Source organism: Leuciscus leuciscus, assembly GCF_965113295.1.
Source record: "Leuciscus leuciscus genome assembly, chromosome: 23".
NCBI lineage: Eukaryota > Metazoa > Chordata > Actinopteri > Cypriniformes > Leuciscidae > Leuciscus > Leuciscus leuciscus.
Genome location: NC_138747.1, coordinates 9,014,593 through 9,029,267, shown reverse-complemented (window position 1 = coordinate 9,029,267; position 14,675 = coordinate 9,014,593). Strand labels below are relative to the sequence as shown.

The following is a 14,675-nucleotide window of genomic DNA, read 5'->3' as shown; positions in this document are numbered from 1 at the left end:
ATAGTGAATATTTTAAACACTATGTTATTTCACCATTAATTTGGAGATGCAATGTGAAAATATATTTACAATTATTACACATTTTAATCATAGGTGCAGTTTAATCGTGATTCATTTCTGAAACCTGTGCGATTAATTTGTTTTCTTAATCGATCGACATCCTTATTATTTTTATAAAAAGGTAAAGGAAAATGAGACATTTGATGATGTGACCCCTTTAAAGTCATACCCATGAGTAGTCATTTTGAACATTCATGTGTATGTGTTCGTGGTTTAGATCTTTACAGTAATCTGCCATGAGAAGCCAGAGGAATGAAACTTAGAGTATCTAGAATACGCAGGTGTGGGTCCGTGTGGACAGTAACCAGACAGCTTATGCTCACCTGTGACCTTATCATGACTGCTTACTGAAATCAGTTTCTCTTTCTTGTGTTATTCTTTTGTTTATCTTCTTTTATCACTGTGGTTTCTGTCCATTTTTCTCGATGTGACTCGTGGCTTCTCTGTGTCTGCTGTTTTGCCTCATTGCCGGTTTGTTTCTTTCTGATTTTATTGATGTTGTTGTTGTTTCCACACACCTCTTTCTCTCTCTTCCTCTTCCTTGTCTCTCTCTCTTCTTCTCTTCCTCCTCCTCCTCCTCCTCCTCCACCTCTTGCCGGTGTGTGCTCCTCTCTTTTGTTTGACGTTAATTTTGTGGTGTTTTTTTATTTGCCTTGTTTTAATTTTCATGTAGGGCAGTAGTTCTGTGAGCGGAAGCCCCGTTCCCTCGACGTCGGGGACCAGCACCCCCCGGCGTGGCCGTCGGCAGTTGCCCCAGACCCCATCCACACCTCGTCCTCATGTCACCTACTCCCCAGCCGTCCGCAAGCCTCCATACGGCTCCCCGGGCCAGGGTCGTCTCCGCTCCCCTTCCCCGCGACACTTCTCTCCACCAGATCACGAACCGCCCTACCACCGTCCACCCTCCCGCCATGCCTCGCCCCATCACAACTCGCCCCGGCACGCCTCCCCGCGCTCCCCCAGGCATGCGTCACCCAGGTCCCCACGTCACGGCCGCTGGGGCCCGCCGCCGGACAGCCTGGAGGGCGATGGACCATTCTATGATCGGGACTATGAGTACGAGCGGCACCACGAGCCACCTGCCTACGAGCTGAGTCTTTCGCAGGGCAACCCCCACCCTCATTCTCACCCGCAACCCCGGTCCCCAAGGACTGCTCGTCAAGGGCCTCCCTCACACCCGCGTCGTGTGCCGAACGGCTACCGTTCCTCCTCGCCCTCCCCGCACCGGCGCGACCCCAACCCAGGCCCACACCGGCCGCCAAATGGCCGTGGGCCCCGGAAGGGGTTGCACGAACAATATAGCGAGACGGACGAGGATGATTGGTGTTAGTGCGCAGGGTGACCAGGAGGGGGCGCCGCTCAACTCAAACCGAGATGTTTATGCACCGCAGCAGGGAGAGAGGGGACGGAAGAGGAAAAGCAAGTGGTGCTTTTGCGCCATCGTGAGACTCTAAACCTTGGAGTGGCACATCGAGCTTCCCTACTCCCTCTCTCTCTCTATTGCTTTCTCCTGCTCTCTAGACTATGTTGCCCATGCTGCTCAGCAAGCAAGGGAATGGGAGCATACGAGATAAATGGGGTGGTTGCGTTTAGATGGACTGAACTTTAAAGATCAGAGTCGTTGCGTTTGAACGCTCCACTCCAGACTGAGCAAGACCGATTGCTTCTTGCACGATGGAAAAAATGAGAAACATCATCTGTCAATCAAAAAAAAAAGAAAAGAAAAAATGAAGTTTGAAAATCAAGCCAGAACCCCCTTTTTTCCCCTCACATCTATGCCTCTTGAAAAGACCCAAAAAAATAAAAAGGGAAGAAAAAAATAGACATTGTTGAAGAAAAAGCAAGTTTTCTTGTGAACAAGAGCTCTACCTACTGCAAAACCAGCCCCATGTGCTGGCCAATATCGATGAGTTTTATCATCTACGTTTACTGTTACCAACTCAAGACGCTGAGTGACCTCATCACCTGGGGGAGGGGGTTAACTGTCGAAGAGGCGTGGCATATGAAAGGACTCAGTGCAGGCGGGAGGAGGCGGGTTGGCGTGGCACACCGAAACCCCGCCCACAAACTGCCACTCAATGATAAAGGAAAAGACAGCGGAAAAAGAATGAAACGGCAGATGAGGGAGGGATGGAAAGACTATTTCCTCTTCAGAATGTCTTCAATTGATTACTTCTTCTTTTTGAACATTTGGAGCTTGGTTATTCTGTTGCATTTGCTCAGCTTTCTTTGATATTTTTGGACTAAAATCTGATGGAAATTGCATGAATGATTTAAAAAATATATATATATATCAGACAGAAGATTTACTGTGGGAAGGGGGGGTGATAACTCTCTTTTTTCCATTCAGTTTAAGGAAGTTCTTTCTCTCGTTTTCTCCCTGTTGCTCTTGCCATGTCTACAGACCTTTATGTGCAGATGGAGTTTATAGATAGACGTTAATGCAGACCTTTCTAGATAGCGAGACAGATCTGAAGGTGTTTTCTATGTTATTTCCATCTGAGGATCCCAGATGATGTTCTGCACTGTTTATAATTACTTTGGATTGCACTAAAAACTAGCCTGAATGGTGAAACCTCCCTCACTACAGCTGTCAGCCATGGTTGTGAACAGAGAGAAACGGGGTGAGAGATGTTCTCCTTCCTAAAGGCTTCATTTGCTATTGTCAATAACAGTAGTCTTATAATGATGAAAACTATCTTAATGCAATTGATGTAGATGACGGTGATGCTGATGAAGATAGAGGTGGTCATGTGACTTTGTTGTCTTGTTTTCAGGAGTTTTGTCTGTTGTGGCCATCTTGTTTCGAACTCTTTGTGTTTGTTTTTGGTTCCGTTCACCACAGATTGAAGTCTATAAGGGTGCGCTCCTGATAGCATCCTGAAGTTTACGTACTTGTGACCTCAGCTGAGTAGAATATTCCTATCAGTAGTGAATAGTTTTGGTCAGAGCTCATGAATGTTTTAAAAGAGAGAGTCAGGCCATTCAGGATACCCTCGGACAGTTTTCGTGTCAGAGTTTTTCAGACAAATTCAGGGTCCATTTCATATTTATTTTTTGACGGAAAAAGATGGTCAGACAACAGTGTGATCAGTAGAAATTGTTTTATAGAAGGTCAGATTTTAACCCCTTAAATTATTTCACAGCTAATGTAGAGTATGTGCAAGTTAATATTTTGGGCGATGAATGTTGTTGTTTACTTTTTGTCCATGTTGTGGTGCTGTTACACAGCTTTAGCCAGGCTAGACTATGGACAAACGATCCCTTATGAAAATACAGTCGCCAGAGGGCGCTATTACATTTGCAAAACTGTTCCCAGACAGTAGGTGACGTAGCAGGTCTGTCGAAGCTCGTCGACAGTCGTTTTTTGAGAATTTTGACCTGGATAGTCTTTGATCAAGTAACTGGAAACGATTCTTCCACCCTGCCTTCCTGTTCCCTGCCATGGGCAGTTTGTCATGTCTTTGGCTGCCTGCTCAATCTGAGACCCTCCCCCTTCTGCTCAGGATACAACGATACAGCCAAACGTATATCTCACAGGGGTGTAGAGGTGCGGCCTTTTCAGCCTCCCCTACTGTCATTGAACCTGTCCAGCTGACCCACACCAATCCAACCATCTCAAAACATCAGAAAAGACCAAATGTTTATTAAATATCCCATTACAACAGGGGTTTTTTCCCCTCCAGATAAGGATTTTATTGTGCATAGGTTACTCTTTTATAGCTCAGGAGCCATGTAATTCTCAGTTTTAAAAATCAACTTTGTCTCAGATGTTTCTCCAAAAATCTGTAAAAAAAAAAAAAAAAAAATATCACAAATGAGACAATTGTTGCCATGCTGTATGAATATAGAGCTATAAAAGAAATGTGGGTAGCATCATCTGAAATCGTTTTTCTGAAACTCTAGAGGAGACGCATGTGAGGAGAAAAAACTCCAAAAGTCTCAATTTTATCTCACTGCTGTCAAGGAGTAAAAATGAAAGAGATCTCATTTAGGATTTTTCTTTATGTAATGTTTAAGATCAGAAACCCTGACTGTAATTTTGCTTAAAACGATGCAGAAGTTTCTCTTAAAAGCAGTCAGCATGTGAAACCGTAAGGATTCAGTGGGTCTCATAATCTCACTTTATTCAGATAAAAACATCAAAGCGTCTCAGAATAGTTCACCACATTCATCTAATCTTGAAGTCAGTTGGGCGGTTCTGTATTGTCTCATTTTCTGTCCCAGAATCATATGAAATCCACAGTACAAGGGACTTTTTCTTTTCTTTAAAAAAGTTTTAAAACATGAAAAGTGTCTTTTTGTTTAATCCCTTCTCCTTGCCAACCCATATTCAAGACTTTTAGGGAGGAAACCACTGTTTTCTGGGTGTTTGTTGATGTTCGGCCCACATTTACCCACAGCTGGCCCCCAATTAGCCACAGGTTTGATGCCCATGGGTCCAGATGAACCTGCAGAGCCACAGTGCCTTCTGTTCTAGTGTCGCACACTAACCCTTCCCCTGCCTCTCTTCCCTCTCCCCTCTATCTCTCTCTTAATGTGATGGACTCAGTCACACTACGCCTTAACAAGTTCCCATGTCTGCGCTGTCTGCTGGGCTTTTTAAAGACAGGGAGGCACGGTTATATGATGGGGGAAGATCCCAGTTACTCTGAGAGTAATGAAGGGAAATGACAACCGAGTTCTGTCAGGGTGTCCATCTCGGCTCTCTGTCTCTCTTAGCAATGCTTCCTCAAGTGGATGGCAACCATTTTTTAATTTGTCTCACCCTGCTCGTTTAGAGAGTTGCATCGAACATCGGAGGGATTGTTCTACTTCTCAGGTCTTTTAGCAAAAGGACAGGAAGGCTTATTTTTGTCAGGCATGAATGTTAGTTAGACCTTTTGCATGGTTAATATAAAGCCCATTTAGAATTTCTCTTGGTCTTGAATTCTTTTGCTGAAAACACTTGAAATGCAGCTCCATTTAAGCTCAAGATGTGGATCGATAGTTTATTAATAGGATTTGATTTTTAATGATTAAAAAGAGATAGCAGAAGGTTGTGGTTTTTAAAAGAACAGTTCACTCAAAAAAGAAACTTCTGACATGATTTACTCTTCCTCATCTCATTCTTTACTATTATGACCTTTCTTCTGTAAAAAAGGAGAAATGTTAAATAATTATTCTGGTTGCTCTATTCTATGCAGTTAAAATAAATGAGGACTGAGGCTTTTAAGCCTCTAAAAGGACACAAAAGTACCATAAAATATAAAATTGGGACAGTGTTCTCATTTTTTATAAGCCATACAACAGGTTTGTGTAAAAAACGGACTGAAATACAAGTCATTATTCGCTAAATATCTTAAAATCCACCTTAATGATTTAGAACTTTCAATGAATCAGTTGATCCAGTTCACAAATTTGATTAACAAATTTGACTGATCCAGTTACCTGAAGGGCTTAAAGACTTTACAGCTGGCATGTAGAAATTGCAGTCATCTTTTCTATTTTGATGTATATCCAGTGAAACAGCTTCTGTTTGGTGACTTTAAATATAGTGCATCCTTTTTGTAGCTTGAAATTTTTCTCCTGCTATGTTTCACAGAAGAAATGAAGTCATATTGGTTTAGATAAATGAGAGTGAATAAATGATGTCGGAAATTTCATTTTTGGGTGAGCTGTGCCTTTAAAGGTTTATGCATGTAACTAAGACTGGTGCATCATTCTTTGGCTCTGCTTGTTCATCAGTTTGGTTCTGACCCTCTTTTGCTCTCAGTGTCAATGCCTTTATTGCTTTATGTTTTTGACTCGCATCTTCATTTTCTGTCCCAACAGAAAGCCATTTTCAGTTTGCAACACACACAAGTGATCCATCGTAGATACACAACACACTTGCATTTGAGCATGTGTTGTTTGTTTTGTATCGTCCTAGTGGAACAAAGCTGTATTTTCTTTCTGTTTCATACGAAATAAGGGCTTTCCTTCAATGGTTGAGTGCTGCCAAAACAAGTCACCCTCTATGTAGCTACACCACTTCCTGTGGTCTCCCTTTGTACAGAACAGAATTACATGTGTGTGCATGCTAATGTGTGGGGGAACTGGAGAAAGGGAGGGGGGTGATGGGTAATGTAGTTTTTTTTTCCCTGTATGTATGAGAGTGAGAACTTGAGGCACAGCTGTGGCCAGCACAGGCATTGTGCATGCCAAAAAAAAACAAAAAAACCTTATCAGAAAGGGATACTAATGATATTGTGCACCTTGGGTAATTTAGTGCTGGGTTTGCCAATCCATTTCTGCTCAGCATTTACCATGGCATACTTCATTATCATCCTCATCTGATCCCAATCCGAGATTGGGTACGGATCCATTGCCACTTTTTCCAGAAGATCGGAAGGGTTGGGTTCATCCATGTGACAGTGGGACGGTCGACTGCGAGTGTGTGCGTTTGTCCGTGAGCTGATTTGAAGGCAAGTCGTTTTTTAGTGCCTTACAATGAACAGTTTCCCATCGCCGTTACATGACCGTAGAAACAAAGCCATGGCGAAAGCGAAGAGAGTCATCATGTTTGTACCTCGACTGTCTGTCCATGTCTATCTAACTTATTTTGTTGGGCCTATCTATCTCTTTCTCTTCTGTAACTCTTGTAGGCTATATCTCATTCATAAACTTCCTGCAACAGTCTGTGTTCATCCTCTTTCTTAAGCACTCCCATGTTCCTTACCGTTTCATTTCCTCTCGTTCTGTATGCATGTCATGGTTTCTTCATTCAAACACATTGCTGATTTGATATTATATTGATAATATGTAAGAAATATTTTTACATATAAATGTATTATTAGTAATGCTCATAGTTACAACTTACATTAATTAAAACATAAATCATACTTATTACACATTTAAAAGGACAGTCCACCCAAAAGTGATTTGGAAAGTCATCATTTACTTATTAAATGTAGTTCCAAATCTGTATGACTTTGTTTCGTCTGCGGAACATAAAAGAAGATAATGAAAGTCAATGGGGTCCAAAGTTATTTTGTGTTTCTTCGAAATGTCATCTTTTGTGTTCCACAGAAGAAACATAGTAATAGTAAAAGATGACAGAATTTTCATTTTTGGCTGAATGATACCTTTAAGCGCACTAGTTGTTCTGCCTAAGACAGAATAGATGCTAAGAAACATGTAGCAGACAAACGAACAGATTTCACTTAAAAGAGAAACGAATGTTGAGGTTCTCTAAAAGGAAGCGGCTCACAAGACAGGAAGTGTGTTTTCACCACCGTCAGCCGGAGTGTGCTTCTTCACAGCGCTCGTATGTGTCGAAGGGGAAATAAGCGTGTGGTGTGAATGTGCGAGTATGTGAGGAGTTCCTGTGAGCGCGTAGCCACTGTCACCATGACACCCACAAACCCGTCCCATCTCTCCTTAATCACCCATATCCCACCCGCCATCCATATTACTATTGACCTGAACCATTTAAAAGCAAAAGAGGAAGTTTAAAGAGAAAAAAAAGGCCATGATAAAGAGAGGTATTTAATTACTGATTTGCATGTGCAATGTGCATGCCACTATGTGGGTTAAAAAGTCAACTTCAGGAATTCTAAAATATAAAAAGAAATATAAAGAAAAAGAGTATATATATATGTATAAATATATAAATATAGTTAGATGTTTTTATGAGCAATGTGTTCCTTTTTTCTTCTATTTTTAAAAATGAAAAAGACAAAAAAGAGCACCAAGAGGGGGAAAAAAATAATACAAGAGACGATAAATGATAAATACTCATAGAATGTTTGTTTGTTTCTATTGCCAACTGTTCTCTGAGAATCGTGGGTGAGGTGAGCACACTACATGCTGTGGAAATGTATTACAGAATTAAAAAAAAAAAAAAGTTTTAAAAAAAAGTTAAAAGATATCCAGTAACTCTCAGTGTGAGGGACTGCACATCACTCTGATTTAAGAAGAACTCCAAAACCCTTTTTGCTGATGTTGAGCTGTGAAAGAGGCTGCCTGAACCTGGTGATGTTACACATTTATTCTGGCTATGAAAAATCACCCTTTTTTCTCTCTTCCTCTGTCTCTGTTATCTCTCTGCTATTTCTACCAGTGCATTTTGTAATTCCGAACAGACCTCTTCCTAAAGAACCTGAATAAAAACCAGAGAGAATGCATTCTAAACCCATCTCTTGTCTTCAGATGCACGACTGTAGTTTGTGTGTGAACGTGTGTCTAATTTCACTCTTTGTACACAACTGATGAATGTTTGTAGAAGACAAAAACCTCTCTTTGACGCGTGCGTTCACACCTATACGACAATCTGAAAAGGATTCAATCAGGTTTCAGGTGGGGGAAATTATACCACACATTGACAGCTGTTGAGGAAGTGTTGATAGCCGGATTATTAAGGATCTGGGCTGTTAACCCAATGACTCGTGTCCCAGGAAGCGAAGAAATAGTGAGAAATAGTGACTCTGCATCTAAACGCCCTCATAGTTCCTCTTTAATTTAACTGTTAGTCACCATGAAGCAGAGAAGTGCAAATATTTTTTTTCTATATAAATATGTACACATTCATGGGTATATTTAAAAAAGATTTGCCCTTCTCTGCTTCAATTAGTAATACTTTACAATAATGTCTCTTTTTTTTTTTTAGCATTAGTTAATGCATAAACTAACAATGAGCATTACAGTATTTATAGCTTTGTTAATGTTAGTTAAGAAAATGTTAATGTTAGTTCACAGTGCATTAACAGATAAAACTCTTGATCATTATATATATATATATATATATACAGTATATATAGTGTTATTATAAGTAATGTGTAAGTCTTAAATATTATGTATCTTATAAATTAAAAAGATAATTATTTCTCTTATTTCTTTATCAGGGTTAAATGGTTGATCTTGAGAAAAGTTTGATGAATTGTTTCTCTTCCTGCAATGCTCTATTTTTTTATGTTGTTTGTTGAAAAAGTTAACAGTTAAGCATACTTTGAATATCAGTTCATCGTTATGACACTGTGATTTTTTTATATAATTTCGACGAGCCAAAATCACAATTTCCATAATTTCCCCCCTCCACCTCATTTGTCAGGTCAAAGACCCACATCAAGACCACCCTGGAGGAAACTAGAACATCAGAAACCTGTTTGAGGTATTCACATATAGTCCACACATGACCACATCAAACAGATTCATTTAGGTTTCACACAATCTGAGTTGAACTAAGTTTTAGTGATTAATCTTAAAATGAGTTTCAGTTATTAATCATCCTGAGCAATTATCTCACTGCAGTTTCCCAGCAGAGGATTCAGCCTAAAATGATCTCCACCTGAAAATTGTATTTCCTGTCTGCTCATCACGCTCCAAAACTTCCTACCTGAAATTACATGCACACCTATTCAGATCCACCCCCACAACCCACATATACATTCAGAGCAATGATTCATACTTACTCATGCTAGTCATTTGAATTTAGAGCCTAATCACATGCTTTTGTGTCACGCTAAATCTTAGAATAAACTGTTTAAAAAAAAATAAAAAAAATGTTTGAAACATTTTTTTTTTAGGTACACAAAACCACCCAGAGCGTAAGACTTAAAGAAGTGATTAAAATTCATGCTCTGAGGCCTGTGGACTCTAGTTTCACTCTCTTGCATTAATTATTTCTCATTGTGCTCTACTGATGTCAGTTTCGGATGTTGTAATGCCAGTTGAACTGGGACTTCAAGCTTAACGATTATATTGTCTGACACTGGCCACTAGCCAAACATGTTTATCTGTGTGTTCAAGGGAAAAGTGAATTTCATGACTCATGGTCATGTTCGGACAGATCTTGCTGACTAATGAAGGGAAATTACACTTTACCGTAGTCTTTCCAGCTGTTGCCTTTTTTATCGCCCACACAAGAGTGACAGATGATGAGCTGTATGTTTTATCAAAAGATTGGGTTTAGGATCAGTGAGATAAGCATTACACCTCATGATGAAAGGCTGAGTGAGTTATAGTCACATATTTCAGAGATGATATGTTTGCAAGTAGGACTTGGAAAATATCGTGGAAATAGTCTTTAAAAAAAATATTTCCAGTCCTGGAAAAGTCTAATTAATCTATAAATATATAGGCTACATAAAATAAATCAAATATATTTAAAAAAGAATTCTATATCGGATTTTTTCTAGTTGTGGTCAACTCTAAGATATTTCATTGGCTAGCTTTTTTGTGGGTGTAATCTCTAAAATGTGTATAAATATATATGTATATATATTTGTTAATCTTTAAGTAAAAGCTGGAGAATCATGGTTCTTCATTGGTTAAAAGGTGTGGGGGAGAATATAACTTCAGTCAGAACTTCTTCATTTAATCCACAAATATTAGCCCAAACTTTAGCCATCAAGAGTTTGTTCAGATGTTTCTGTGAGCTCTTCAAAATGAAATCTGTACAACATGATGATTTTTAAACATTTGCATGTTTATTGCAAACAGTAAACACTGAAATCAACATCATATCATATCAGTCCATCATGCCCTTCTTATATTAGTATTTTCAATACATATTCTTCTGTGTAATTGATCAGTGTGCAACAGTGACATTTAACACGTTTTGGCATTTTCAAGACATTTTCAAGTATCAAACTCGGATAAACATGTGTTATGTGTCAAACACCGTCAGAGTTCTTCTTATTTGAGATTGTAAAGTTCATAGGCTTGATAGAAGACATCAGAGCCCAGTTCATACGTGATTCAACAGAGTCATCTGACTCCTCTCACTGAACAATGAAGCAGCTCGGGTGATTCCAATGAGATTGGGATCATAGTATCCACCACCTGTCCTGTATTCCTGCTGATCCTGGCCTCTCTCGGAGCTCTTATAGCTGAGCCGACCGCACAGGTGTCAGGCTGCATAACCAGTCCGTTCTGAACCAGTTTGTCCAGGAAATTCCCATCAAGGGAGATCGATTCTCGGAATGAACCAAAGTGCGTCTTGCTCAACACGCCCCGATGGCTCGATTTGTTGTGAACGCTGTCAGGGTTTCAGCCTGGCGACAGCTGTTTACATTATTAGTCCTCAAAACCTCGCTTTGGAGATGTTGCTTCTCCTCATCCGTGTCCATTCTTGCCTTCTTCAGAGGTAGAAAGTCAGGCTCGAGCGCCGTCTTACCGCGGCGCTTCCTGGAGTGCCTTTCAGAAGCACACAGGTTCTCTTTGTCCTCTTCTAGAGTGTCTTTAGGTTCCTGAGGCTTCATTGCGACCTCATTAGGAGTCTGATGAGAGTCTGTAGTAATCTCCATGGGTTCCTCCGGGGCGCACGGAACGACCTGCTCCTCCTCCGCGTCTCTGAGCTGCTGCGCGGTGTGGTAGATGTCCCGTGCGGCTCTCATGGTCATGGAGAGCAGGAGACTCCGCTGAAGTCTCAATCCCCCGCGCTGGGTTCTCAAGGAATACAGTTTACTAATAGAAAGAGCCATGATTCTCTTTGCCTCGACGTCCATTGTGTTTACAATGTATCAGGATATTTCAGTTCTAGACTTGTTTTCTATTTTTAAACGTCTGCTTAAAGGTCTTCGCGGTGGTTTGTAAAACTAAAAGTTTTCTCCTCTCAGGGCGGTGTTTTATTTGCGCTCAGGTGACGTAAAGAGTTTCCATTCCCCTGGGTGTATAAACACGCCCCTCCCGTCTTGTCAACATACGTCATATTGGCACAGCACTGAGGTATCAAGTCAACATATGCGTTGTGTTGCCATGTCCACTTATTATACGCAACTTTAAGCTTGGAAGAGTAAGGTAATACATGCGTTAAATTGTGGCAGTCAGTGTTATTTTAGTATTATTATAGATTACTATTAAAAGTTTTTATTAATATATTTAATTTTTAATTTAATAATTTAATTTTTTTTAAATCTTTTAGTAGGCTAGTTTTTGTCATTGTTTTTTTTTCTCTTAGTTTTTTATTTATTTCCCCCTTCAACTTATTACAATTATTTGCCAATGCAACATTTATAACTGTCATTTAATATTTACATTTTATTTTATTTCAGGTTCATTTCAATTAATAATAATTAATCAAATGTTTTAGTTTTTAATATAATAACCCTGGTGTGGGTGTGAGGGAAACAAATTAATTTGTTAAGAATTTTAATTATTTAGCAAATATATTGTCTTTGCAGCAAAATGTAATTGTGCAGCAATAGATCAGAATGATTAAATAAAGCAATATTCATTGATAAACCCGGCCTGTACCAGAAGCACAAAACAAACTTGTTTCATTGAATGAACATTAACATTATTATGCATGTACTTTCGTTCAAATGCAAAATTGAACAATATACAATTTTCATGCAACCATAAAGAAAATAAAAAAAAATAAAAATCCTTAGGGGGGTGGGTTATTGTGTAGTAATATTAAATCAGAATAAGGGTGTTTAGAAATATTAAAAATATTTATATTTTAAAGTCTTTAGCTTTCTTATTTAATGAGTCTTTGATACTGTCTACATTACAGCCTTACTTCAGCCAACAAATCGTAAACGTTTTTCTTTAGTAAAATAAAAAACATTTATGAATGTGATGTTTAAAAATCTAAATAAAAAAAGTTTCGTCTTGTATCCAAAAGCTGGAAACAATAGGGTTGCTTATTTTGGGCTTGTTTTGTAAAAAGAAATTGATGGGGATTTTTTTCTAATGAGATCTGGCAACACGGGTCTTAATAGCACTGCTCTACAAAAGTGTCATCACAAACAGCATATGTCATTATTGCACTGTATCAGATTTCAGATGTCTGCCAGTACAGTAAAAAATAAAAAAAATAAAAAAAACCTGCTTCATGACCTCAGGTGAGCTGTTTCTCAAATAATCATTACTTATTGATCTCATGTAATTATACTAATGACATGTGAATGAATACATGAAATATTCATTAAGTGTAGGGGAAATGATGATAACTAAGTGCATCATTTTCCTGATTAACTAGCTTTTGTTTTATTTTTTGCTCTTCTTCTTACAGTGTATTATCTAGGCTATTTATTTGATGTGGCCTTACAAGCTCGCCTTTCTTGTTGAAACATTCATGTTGAGAGTTTTTTCAATCTGTCCCCAGTGTTTACGGTTCACTTTTTTCTGTTTGCTCGACGTCACGTTCTATCGCCATATTTGGCAGATCCGTCGTGTCTCCGGGGAGCGCGCACTCGCAGTGGAAAAGCCGTGACGTGCCGCAGCTTCCCGCAGCCTCAGCAGAGGCACTGATGATGTCACCGCGCACCATATTTGGACTTGTCACCGGTCCAACAGCCCCACCCCTTCTGCTCACATGAGCGTAACTAGGAAGCAAAGCGACTGAGGTCAGAATACAGCTGTTATTCACAGCAAATGCGTGTTCTATTTATAGAAAATTGCCTACCTGCTGGCTACGTCGAAATAAAAAGATTTTGTTGGTGTGCAGCATTTTTGTACAGAGAATTGCTTTTAAATTATGAGCGTGAAAAAAACATTTGTCAAGTCGAATGTGTTTGTATGCCTACCTTGTGTGTGTAAGCATTTTTGGCAATAAATCTCATTCGGATTATTTTGATTTATTGCTCAGCATGGGAAGTAGTCTTGTTTGTGAGTGTGTTTACTGAGAAACAGAAGAGGGAGGAAATAATTGATTTTATTAAACACTAGGGCATCACATTACAAACCAGTTTTGTAAACAGAGTGACTAATCATGAGGACCTTCAAGCTACTGCTTGTAAAAATAGCTCCCTTATTACAGTTCTCTGACAAACTGCATTCCATGTGATCCGGCCTCCATTTAGGTCCACCCTTGCTTTCTTTCCAAAAGAGTTCTTTGCACCTGAGATCACACTGGTTTCATTACATTAATGAGGGCACCCCAATCTTGTCAACAGGTTTATTTGAGGGTTAGGGTTGAGGTTTAGCAAATGGAAACCATTGGGTCTATGTGAACCACATTGACCCAATGGTTTTAATATGTACATAGATAATTATATTTGCTAAACCCCAACCCTGAAATAAACATGTTGACATTTAAGCAAAACATATTTTCAGCCTAATCTGTCTTTCAAATAGTCAAAACAATTTCAGATGTCCTCTAAAGTCAGTTTTCACCTTGTCTCAGTACTCACAAGTGTGGCCCTGACAAATACAACTAACCTTTATGCTTTTCACAGGAGGTGGAGTGTGTGTGTGAAACAGGAAACAGTGTGTGGAGAGAGAGGAAGGCAGGAGACAGGAAGGAAAGGGTGACTGTTTAAGAGGTGGGGGAGGAACTGAAGGAGAATAGTGTTGCTAAAAGGAAATGGAGGAAAGGAGAATGGAGCAGACGTCAGCGATTTAACCCTATAGCTGGCATTAAAAACCATATGGGAATCCTTTAACACACCTCTTGCAAAAATGTACGCAAGCTGTATGCACCCACCACCCGTCTTTAGCCTATCATATTTACTGCCTTGAGCGTCAAGCACATCCAGGCCAGTTACATAACCGAATTAATTATGAATCAGGTCAGGACTGCAACATAGGTGTGCTAACAGCCCTGTTTTGGAAATGAGTGACAAACAATGCTAAAAATATGCCATTTCTGCTTAGCCACAGATGAGGTAATGCATCATGCAACTGATCCAAAGAGGAAACGCATTGTT

At 39.5% G+C, this 14,675-nt stretch overlaps 2 protein-coding genes across 11 annotated transcripts in view; one reads left to right on the top strand and one right to left on the bottom strand.

The window, feature by feature from the left end:
- cacna1ab (calcium channel, voltage-dependent, P/Q type, alpha 1A subunit, b) overlaps positions 1-8,214 on the top strand; it is a 128,548-nt gene extending 120,334 nt beyond the window's left edge. For all 10 annotated transcript variants that reach the window (XM_082155100.1, XM_082155093.1, XM_082155094.1 and 7 more), the window contains one exon: positions 734-8,214. In XM_082155100.1, the coding sequence (XP_082011226.1) occupies positions 734-1,390 (657 nt within the window). In that variant the 3' untranslated portion in view covers positions 1,391-8,214. The remainder of the gene's footprint in view (positions 1-733) is intronic.
- A 2,272-nt stretch (positions 8,215-10,486) lies between these two features.
- Positions 10,487-11,637, bottom strand: ier2b (immediate early response 2b). The gene has a single exon (XM_082156329.1). It carries the CDS (start codon positions 11,526-11,528, stop codon positions 11,025-11,027), a length of 504 nt encoding a protein of 167 aa, XP_082012455.1. The 5' UTR covers positions 11,529-11,637; the 3' UTR covers positions 10,487-11,024.
- Positions 11,638-14,675: the final 3,038 nt, after the last annotated feature.

Coding starts and splice junctions, on each gene's coding strand:
- ier2b (XM_082156329.1), bottom strand. CDS start 11,528: ATGGACGTCGAGGCAAAGAGAATCATGGCTCTTTCTATTAGTAAACTG.